This window comes from Stegastes partitus, unplaced genomic scaffold, assembly GCF_000690725.1.
Source record: "Stegastes partitus isolate 25-593 unplaced genomic scaffold, Stegastes_partitus-1.0.2 Scaffold28, whole genome shotgun sequence".
Classification (NCBI taxonomy): Eukaryota; Metazoa; Chordata; class Actinopteri; family Pomacentridae; genus Stegastes; species Stegastes partitus.
The window spans coordinates 294,151-304,903 of record NW_007577759.1 but is presented as its reverse complement, the minus strand read 5'-3'; the positions used below and the strand labels follow the sequence as shown (position 1 = coordinate 304,903).

The window sequence follows — 10,753 nt, the reverse complement described above, 5'->3', positions numbered from 1 at the left end:
ATCAACAAAAAACTGCTTTTAAAGTCAGGCAGCCACGAGTAAAGGTTTCTCTGGATTTGTTGCATGTGTTATGTAAGGGTTTTTTTTTTGCACCAAACAAAGATGATAAAGAAGTAATTAAGCCTTATTAATTTGTCACGACACATAATTATTTGTATTAAACAGTTAACGCAGCCGTCGGTGCAAAACTGACCTTGGTGGGGAATGGAAACTTGGAGGGTTCTGTTTTGCAGGGGGTGTGGATCGCAGTCAGCGGAGGGGGCCACGACTGAGTCATTTCCTGAATTAAAAAAAAAAAAACACACACACACACGCAGAGTAAAAAAATGTACAAATTAGATGTAAAGTGTGAGTCATGTAAAATGCTCCTTCAGTTATATGAAGCAATTGGCTTTTCTCTAAACGCTCACGGTGACCTGTTGGCCTGACAGACCAAGTGTTTAACAGAATACAATTACGTACATACCTTCAGAATTTCATCGACACAGTTGGCATCTCCAGATCCCTAAAGACACAAACACCGTGCTTAGCAGATGTGTTAAGAAACAGCATGATCTCTGTAGAGCAGGTGAGAGGTGGCTTCCATTTTAAGCACCATGAGTCATCCTATAGGGATTTTATGAGGCCTCAGAGTTTATTCAGTTCACGAAAACCACTGTGAGGTCATTTAATGTGGTTATTACACCATCAGAATCATACTATATGCTTCAAACATAAATGCTGCTCTGCTGTAGTCTATAAAGTCTACATGTAATGTATATCTGAAAGGAAAGACTCACAGTTTTTGAAGTTTGTCCTAAAGCAATAGTTGCGTGCCCCTATGAACACTGAAACAGGTTTTGTTTGCTGTAATCACTCCTCCTGTTTATATTGGCTATTATGAGGTCCCTTTCTAATGCATATACAGTGTAAGTGATGAGGGACAAAACACAACCCAACTCTTGTGTAAAAATACATCCCGGTTTAACCAACGCAAACATGGCACTTCAGTATTCTGTGTCTGGGTATTGTTTAAAGTTGGTCTTTTTAGTACACATTTCTCCCATTGAGACAGTTTCTCCTCGCTAGAGTGAAGGGACAGTTTTTTTTAAAAAGTCTTTTTTTAAGACTGAAAAAAGACAAACATGACAGACTTGAATTCACTCAGTAAGACTGGTCTTGATTACTTCAAATAAACTTTACACAAAAGATTGACAACTTTGTCCCCAAACACCAACATTGTGCCAAATTGCTATGGGGCCAAAAGGAAAAAGAAGGAATGACTACAGCAAGAAAAACCTCATGCAGTTTCAAAAAATGCACACTTAATGTTTCAGTGACAAAAAAATCCAGTTATTAAATTGAATAAGGAACATAAATTACGGGGGTTCAGATTAAACTAATGATGGAAAGAGATTAAAGGCCTGTTGATCAAGCTTTACCTCTACAGGTTGTGAGGGTATCTTGAGTTTGGAAAGTGAGGCCTTGCCGTTGGACTTCATCTCTCCCATGGTGCTGCTGTGCGACTGTCCGCTGTAGCTTTCCGCTTGTGAGCTCTTAGGTTCTGCTGTTTCCTGGCCATCCATAGGCCGCACATAGGCTGTGGGCTTTTGCTGCATGGAGCCGGGCTTGCACATAAGAGACGGGGGAAAGGCCTGACTTGAGTGCTGTCCGCTGGGGAAGGAGGTATGAACCCGTGAGGGCGAATCCCAGTTGGCCTCTCTGTCTCGTGGAGACTTAGAGCGGTAGCGCTCCTTGTTGTGATGCTGCTCGGCAGACAAGGAGCTCCGCGAGTGGCTGCTGGAGGAACTCAGAGAGCCCTTGGCCGGACTTGATGTGTGTGACTTTGAGTGCTCTGACCCTCCACTGTGTTTACTTGACTTCTTTTCCCGCACCTCCCCTCTTTGGCTACTGTTGCTGCTGCCGCTACTGCCGCCGTTGCTCCTCTGGCTGCTGTGGCCGCCCTGGAGTCCTGAGCGTTTCTGTGACTGGGATGAAGATCCACCAGCTGCAGGGCCAACAGGAGTCCACTTACTGGTCTGGCTGCTGCCACCACTACCAACACCGCGCTGGTCCCCGCCAAACAAAGGCGGGCCTGATTTCTCCTCGGACGAAGACGAGCTGTTAGAAGGTTTACCGCCGAGCTTTGGAAGTGTGTCACCAATCGGTTCTTTCATCTCGTCGTAATTGCCCAGCATGCTCTGAATACGGCTGGACAGTTTATCTTCCTTGCTGGACTAAAGCGAGATGCACAGAATGGGAGAGGAAGAGATGGGGCAAAATAAATGGGAGAGAAATGAACAGAGGGAAAGCAGAGAAAAGAGACAGGGAGAGAGAAGACATGATTACGAACAGTTCAACACCAGTTAAACTCTTCCCATCAAAAACAATAAGGATACAAAAATCACCCATTTAAAGAAACACATCTCAATCAAAATAAGAACAGAAGTTCTGGTTTTCATCCAACAAAAGAAATAAATACATTTCAACCTAATCTGTTGTGTCACCGCTTTTACATATAAAAAAATGACTACAGAAACCCAACTCAATTGACCATAGCAAGAGGCCTAATCAGCCATTGAAAAAGTTAGCTTGTTTAAACTGAGTCCAGATCAGTCCAAACCCATCTGTGAACACAGATAAGGGTCGGACCACAGTTTTAACACAGAGGTTAATCAGTCACTTTGAGGCTGTGGGTTCCAGTCGACCTGCTTGCAATCAGCCCGTGACAGAAGTCTGTGCAGAGTATCCAGTTTCACATGCAGCCCTAGCACCTCTGTTTTGCTTGACAGATTCACACTGAGAGTGAGGAAACACAAGCCGTTATTTGCAGCAGGAAATGTAACTAGCTTGGTCATAACGTGCACTCCACTACCTCCTGCTAGCTCAGCCTGGCTCACATTCAACTTTCTTGTCAGCTTATCGTCCATACCGATACTAGCACAGACACTGTTGGCTAAAAAAGCTAAAAACAATGAAGAATTTTCAAAAGTCCTTGAGTTGAACTAGAAAATGCTGCATCCTTACACAGTTTGTTCAACTAACTCTTTGTTTACAGAGACATTGATTGCAACACTCTGCAGTGCGTTGGCAGAATAAATGCAGTTTCTAACAACAAGGCAGTTGTAATGTACTATAAATAATGTACTTGCTCAATGCATATCTATTGTGCTGTACTAAATGTACGGCACATCTTTAAAGAAACGCTGCGATCAGATTACACATTTTGTAGTCAAAGCTTTTTGATATATGATATAGCAATTTTTCTGCTGTAAGCAAATTTCTATTTTATGGAAATCAGAAATGTTCATGTTTCGGTTTCTGCGCCGCAAAAAGTCCCAGTCCTGACGCAGTACTGTTGCACTGGCCACACACACTATCCTTTCAACATCACTTCAAACATCCCAGTCCCTCAACATTAAACTACAAAGAACAAAACCCTAATCGCCATCTCTTCTAAATCTCCATCTTCATTGATAGTTTAATACTCTTCTTTCTGTGCAGCTGAGTGAGTGCGTGAACTCTGCACCATAAAAATATTACTGCTGTGCTGGTCTGCATCTGGGAGGCCACAGCTGCAGCTCTGAGCCCACATGGCCTTTAATGCAGAATGCTGTAAACTTCCACTTAGTGGAGCATGACAGAGGGGGGAAAAAAGTCAAACTAAAGCTTACATAAGACTCACACAGGCAGCAGACAAGAGATACAAAGTACAGAAAAGCCAATGACTTAAACAATCTGCGTTGCCCAGTTCTTGCTGTGCTGTACACCACACACTTTTTTTCTTAAAAGCAGTTTTAAGTTTCTAAAGACAGAAGAACAAACACGCAAAGTGAAATTATTCACTGCAAATTACTTTTTTGTTTGCAAAGGTCAAGGACTCTTCCGTCTTTAATGCCAGCTTTTTATCTTTCACTTTGTTGTGGTCCAAAACACATACGCAACAACACTCATCACTCACCTCTGGTGGCTTTTCTATTCCCAACCTGTCAGAACACATTCCTCACTGCCTCTTTGATGGCTTGCTCTAGCTATGGAGAGGAGCCACTCACATCTGCTCAAATCTGGTTAGTGGCAAAGATTAGACCAGTACGGAGAACTCAAATCCTCTTTACAATTATATTGGCTGGGAGCTGGGAGCTGGCTGGCCTATATCTATGTGTGTCTGTAAGCACAAAAGGAAGACATGGGAGGAACCGCAGCGTAGAGCTGGCGTGTTCCTCTGTTTACTTCCAACAGTTGTGCTACAAAACGGCTAACCAAGGACAGGTGTTGTCAAAAAAAAAAATAGACTGTTACGTTTTTTTGTGCAGCTTGTCAACTGATTATCCAACAGCTAACTAGAATTTAACGTCAGTCACCAATGCTTGTACATGCATCTGTTTTAAATATCTGATAGTAATTAACATGACTACATGAAGCCAATTACCTCTTGAAATTTGTGAGATCACCCTGATTAAAAGAAAGTGGAACATCATTGTCAGTAGACCTTGTTCAGACATGTTAGACAAAAAAACTCCTACATTAGCATTAAACACATCTTTCCATTTTTAACTTTTATCACATGTAAACTGTGAAAAAGACCAAGACTGCAGGATCATAAAGGTCAATGCTACGAAGAATCAATCAATTATTTTCCTTTGACAAGGCAGCCACAAAACCTTTTTTCAAGCTAAAATTAAATATAACATATTCCGTAACAGCAACGTGGAACTAAAAGATGTTTTTCAGACTGAGACCATCCCAGGCCTGGGATAAATAAAGTATTTTTCTATTCTATGCTTCTACTCTATTCTAAATGAAGTCAAGCAAATATTATGTAAAGTGCACAAACACGTGGAGCAAGACCAGAAGAAAGAGCGTTACCACCTTTGCCACAGAAGCCTGAAGCTAAACATTCCTCTTTAGGATTACAAACCAGGCCAAAAAAGCAAAAGGCACAGCTCGGATGTATTAGGAAACATGTGATGACAAAACTATATTACCGTGAAGGCTTCTGACAGTGTGGGCAGTTCTCACTTCCTGTCATTTCTACAAATTCCTCTAAACTAACTAATCAATTACATGCCAAATGTGTATGCGAGTTAAACAAACTTACCACTTTGTATGGTTCAGGGAAGAGAGGGGAATTTGCTGGAAAGGCCTCTCCTCCTCCCTGCTGGATTTCTTGATTTCTCCTTTCTCTTTCTTTCATTCGGAGCACATTCCGGTCCTCACGGTTCATGTTGCTATTAACACAAAAAGAATAACAAGTAAACATGCTGCTGAGAGACAGTAAACAGACTTTTTATGTCATCACCGAACAAGGACGGCTACAGGAGAGGCCGTGTTACGAACACCCGATGAGTCTGCAACAATTTACCTAAAACGCAGTCTTGTTGAAAAGTGAAGCATTAGCTCTTCAGTTTTCGTTCCCGCTATGATTCCTGAGTTCAAAAACCAGTATCAACTACTCACGAAAATCTGTTATGTAGTCTGTATTTTGAGTCACACTTTTTTGCTAAACCACAAACAGGACCATCATTAGTGAGGCCCCACACATCATCAACACGGAGATCGTAGAGATGACCAATGGAGAAAGTAGTCTCTAATAAGCTTAGGCTAGTCTAGACACTGCAGTAGCCTACTTCTACTCCAAATAATCTCCTTGTACAGATGGTCATGGTGAATTTGTACCCAGCTGAAACCACTAATAAGCATTTTCAATGTTGTCAAACAGCGAGAAGCTTATTTGCATTTTAAAATATTGTTCATTTGAAGTAGACTATGTGCAACATGGTGGACGGTCATTAACTAAGACAAAATTATCTGTTATCAAAGTGGAAGACACTGATTCCATAACAGGGAGCTAAACATGCCTCTCTGCCTTTATTTTTCTTCTGCACGTTATGTGTGTAGCGCAAACATAAAAGCAAATGGCTGCTTAACCCTTTCAACTCCCAACAGTTTCTGGCTGTTTTTTGTTCCTGCCATATTTTTACTCACTGTGGGCTCATTTTTAACTGCAAAATAAATTCCTGTGCTTTATGGAAACAACACAACTGTGGTTTGACATAGATGGAACTCAAACTTTTTTTTTCTCTTAAACAAATTCTGGTTAGTGCAAGCTGCGTCTGAGTGATTTAAAAAAAAAAAAAAAAGAAAGAAAAGATACCTACAATAAAAATGATTTTGATGAAATTTTAGCCTAGGATTTGGTTAATCTTTCAAACGTAACCTGATGTCAGACATGATTAGTTAAAGGTTCATCTTTTTTTTAAAAAAAAAAAGGTTCCTGCCTATGATACATTTTCAGGATAACATGCCTTCCAACCCCCCTAGCTAGTTTTAGGGTTCACAGGATTAGAGCGCAGTGTCCTTCTAAGTGAATGTATGCATCAACACCAGAGAGACAAACGCCACCATGACATGTAATAAACTGTGCACACAATCGGAGAATAAAGCACACGACTGCTCATTTCTTTTTAATATACGCTAAAACTTCACATAAAATGTTCTGCTTGACGCCACTTTAAGTATTAAAACATGGGCATTTGGACCCCAAAAAAAAGTGTTCATTAGGTACAGCCAGGCTGACACCGAACAAATGGGACTTCTCTCTGTCTTGCACCTTGTTTAACAGAAAGGAACGACAGAGCTTTGAAAATAGAAACAAGCAAATTGTCAGCCAGGCGTGTCGCCTCCTGGTTTAAGTCGACAGCTTCAAGCTCTGCCAATGACAACAATGATTTTAAGGCTGTTGACAGAGCGATTATGCAGCAACCACCCGGCCTCCTCCTAGATTATAAACACATCACATAAGGGTGTTTTTAATCTTTACTAAGTATGACTAAAAGATGAAAAGAAGCAGATGGGAAACTGATTCCAGAGAGAGAAAAGACACTGCACACACAGGGAAGTCAAATGAGACAGACCAGATGAGACTTTTGAAACAATGAGCTTCTTGTGAAAATTGAAACAACTATTCTATGAAAACTGAGCAGGACTATCAATCAAAAACCTGAGAGCTGTGGCTCATTTCCAGTTAGGCACAGTTACATATTGTAGAATAAAACATTTACAACAGTTTTGCAACTTCTGATGAAGCCTTGGGAAAGCTTATCGGTGAGTATAAACAGTAATTTCCCAACAAACTCTCTGTTTTACATCATCAACACCACCCAACTGTTAGTCATTACTCAGAGCATACAACGTGATTTACACTCTATAGCTACGCTCCACTCAACTACAGCTCAGGAAGTGACCAAGGCCATAACTGCTGAATGAAACGTACCATAAGCAACAGTTTTATCAGCAGAGGTGTGAGGACAACATTGTTTGGGCTATCTTTCATCTCTGGACTTTATTTGACGTACAGCACAGCCAAGAACCACGCTTGGACGGTACGCTTTCAAACCCTAAACAACAGACACTTTCCATAATGACAAACTTGCTACAACTGGACTAACCACGGACTACCATGTACAGACAAATGTCTACCAGGACTAACAGCGCAGATGATTTGCTGATGCCACATTCTGGTAAATTCTGTTTAATGTTAGTTATTCTGCCCACTCTACCACACAGCTGACAAGTAGCAACTATCATTTGCAGGGTTCTAATGCGATGAATGATGTCTGTGGTTTAGGAAAAAAGCCTTGGAAATGAGGCTTCTAACATTTCGACTGGTCAGACAAATAACGAAACTAAATGATAATGTACCAAGGGTGTTTTTAGTGAGCTGTAGTAATACAAGTTTATGTAAATGAGGCTGTTGATGTCAGTTGAGTGGGGGATGGCATGTGTAAATGAGCCACTGTTAACATGATGCTAAATGTTCAAATGCCCCAGGTGCAGGACCTTTTGCAAACTAATTCCCTTTCTGCCCAACTCAGTGACTAAGTTTTCATAAGTTGTTATGTGGTAGTATTGCTTTAGAGAATCAACAGGTAGGATGCGCTACTGCCTGTTACTGGTTTAAACAATACTGCAGCCAGCGGAGTGCTCTTATGTTGTGCCTTACCAAAATCAGAGTAACTTTTTAAATTAAAGTCTAATCATATGCTCACCTTAGTCTGTTCTGTATGAGAAAGTCAAAATGTACATTTGTTTTTTTTTTTTTTAGCATGTACACAAATGGAAGAAAGAATGACAAACTAGTGTTGAGGACATTATGTGACTGCAAAAATGTAGAGCAAGTTTCTACACTCAACCCGTTCATGAGTTGGCGTTCGACCAGCCTCAGAACCAAAACTAGGTTATATGAAGATGCATACCTAACATCAGATCAAGAATGCCTCCATGTGAGTAATAAAAAGCCACAACAGGAACTGAAGCTTTTCAGTAAACATGTCTGAAGACATTTTTTCCCATTAATCAGGAGTAAAACCACTTAAAGAGATCTTCTGCTGGGAAAAAAATAAACATGAACAGAGCTTAAATACAAACTTAAATATAAACTTTTCAAAGCAATGAAATGTTGGGGTTAACTGACTAAAAGTATAGTCAGGTATCAAGAACTAGTTCTAAAATGCAGCCAGTTCTAAATGTGTAAAAATCAAGAACTTACTGATTTCAGAAAAACTTTGAATCAACTGCAGTCATGCACACATCACCACTTTTCCAAGCATCAACATGTACAATGTTTACAGTATGGCAGACAGGAGTAGTATGGCTTAGCATGACAAAGACTGCATGGATACAGTAAAGTGTAATCATTTCACAAAAACAATCTCATCCAACGGTGAAAGTCTGCCTAACATGTCAAAGCAAGTACTACAGCATCGTGTAAGGCTTGTCCCCAGTCTTAGTCATAATTCCCCAGAATTAGTTAATGCCACATTCCAGATAGTCTTTCTAACTTACGTTCGAATTTTATCTTAAACGTTCTACGCTAAAAACCGATGGATTGTCTCTACCCATTTAGGTGAAGTGCAAGTGAGCGTATTGTGTGTTCCGTTCTGAGGCTGCAGCTAAAATTGTGGGCTTTACGAATAAGACGTGACTCAATAACCACAAATGTAATCACTACTTACATGTAGCCTTCAATAAAACCACACACTTTGGTTTTATAATACTGTCAAAATAAGCAAATCTTAATTTCATAGATCATAAATGAGAGTTGATTTGTGCATTTATCCAAGTCAATAACAGCTTATCTATCACCAGCATTGTGAGGGGGGATATGTTGATTATTTAAAAATTAAGCAAACGCAAGAATATGCAAATCCTTGCTTAAGCATTTTTAAATAACATTTATTGGAGTGTAATGGCCAGCTATGTTTATTGTAGTCATTCAACTGAGTGCCAAACTGAAAAGGTCAAAGTCTCCAGAGTTGAAAAGACAGTTCACTCTGTACCAAAATTAATCAGCTCATCTGTCTGTAGCTCAAAACATAACAGACAGGCCACGTCTTCAACACATGCAACAACAAAAAAAAAAAAGAAAAAAGAAGAACTGATGGTTATCTGAGCACCATGTATACAGGACTAGGCTTCTGTGACACAGCTATTATACGCAAGGCCATCCAAAAACATTTTATCTGACTTATATGTGATGGAAATTAAGTGTTTTATTCCAACCAGACACCAAGAGAAATGAGTAAAGTAGCCAACTAGTTGTGCATTTCTTACCCTGACTGAGAGGCCATGGCCCCAACCACTGAAACATTGGAAGGAGGAGGGGAGGAGGGCTCAGAGGATCTCCCAAGGATTCAGAAGTATTCTCGTCATGACTTGTCAGCCTAAATTTGTGCGCAAACCTCCTCCAGTGAAGACAACCTGACCCTTTTCCCCCCTAAATGTATCTGTGGGCGTCCAGCTGGAAGAGTGTAACTACAGTTTCTTTACTCGACTCGAAGGTACAGTGTATTTCCTTGGAGTGGAGACAAATCTGACTTAGGGAGGGGAGGTGACTGCTTGTTCTCGGGAGATACCACGTCGGCGAATAGCGGGGGTGGTCACATGCTAGGTGAAGTCTGCAGGCAGCCACAGCTTTTGTTTTTGTCTGGGTGTGTTTACATTAAAACATGCATGGAGAACAAGTAAGGTGAAAATAGGGTGGGAGTGGATCAGCATAAGACTGAATGTGTGGTGAGTAAATGTTAAGAGTAAATGCCATAAAGAAAGATGGGATAAAAACAGACAGATTTGGCATGTCTCCTTCCTAGAAGACTGCCAGATTCTTGACTAACAGCACTGTCGGCCAATTTTAATCTTCAACTATGAGGAAAAACTGCTCGGCAAGGAGCAGAGGAATCTTTTAATCTCAGTTAATTAAGCATATGAATCATCTGAAGGAAGCACTGCATGAGCACAATGCTCAGCAAGAATCTGTAAAACCCGCTGAAACACTGTAATACATTGCTACGTCTTAAAAATCATACCTTTAAGTATTAAATCAAAGAAGAGAGACAGTAATAAAAGAGAAGGGAACAGTCTTGCTGGAGTTAATTACACCTTCAAGTTAAACTTAAATTTAAGAAGAGTACGGCAAAAGATGATGGCGGTTTAAAGAAAGAGGATTAACACTAAAGAAATAAATGAGTTTCATCCAAGAAAGCCTCACAGCAATAATAATTTACAAGACAGTCTTACAGGCCAATTAAGGAGAACATCTACAGGGAGGAAAACAGCACTGAGGGATCAGTGTGAGGGGAATAAATCTCACCTCTCTCTGAAAATGGCACGGTCCACCTCCTTCCATAAAAGGAGATGTTATTTTACACCACAGGGCCTCTCCTCCATGTGATGTCACTGCCCTCAGCGAAGCCAAGCCAATCAGAGCTCCTCTTTC

The 10,753-nt window shown here is 40.6% G+C and overlaps 1 protein-coding gene across 1 annotated transcript in view; it reads right to left on the bottom strand.

Annotated features, from left to right (window-relative positions):
• aff4 (AF4/FMR2 family, member 4) overlaps nucleotides 1-9,806 on the bottom strand; it is a 22,628-nt gene extending 12,822 nt beyond the window's left edge. Inside the window, exons 1-5 of the mRNA XM_008298214.1 lie at nucleotides 9,592-9,806; nucleotides 5,078-5,207; nucleotides 1,422-2,216; nucleotides 467-505; nucleotides 190-280 (exon numbers count right to left, since the gene is read on the bottom strand). Coding sequence (XP_008296436.1) covers nucleotides 190-280; nucleotides 467-505; nucleotides 1,422-2,216; nucleotides 5,078-5,207; nucleotides 9,592-9,608 — 1,072 coding nt within the window. The 5' untranslated portion in view covers nucleotides 9,609-9,806. The remainder of the gene's footprint in view (nucleotides 1-189; nucleotides 281-466; nucleotides 506-1,421; nucleotides 2,217-5,077; nucleotides 5,208-9,591) is intronic.
• Between the last annotated feature and the right edge of the window lie 947 nt (nucleotides 9,807-10,753).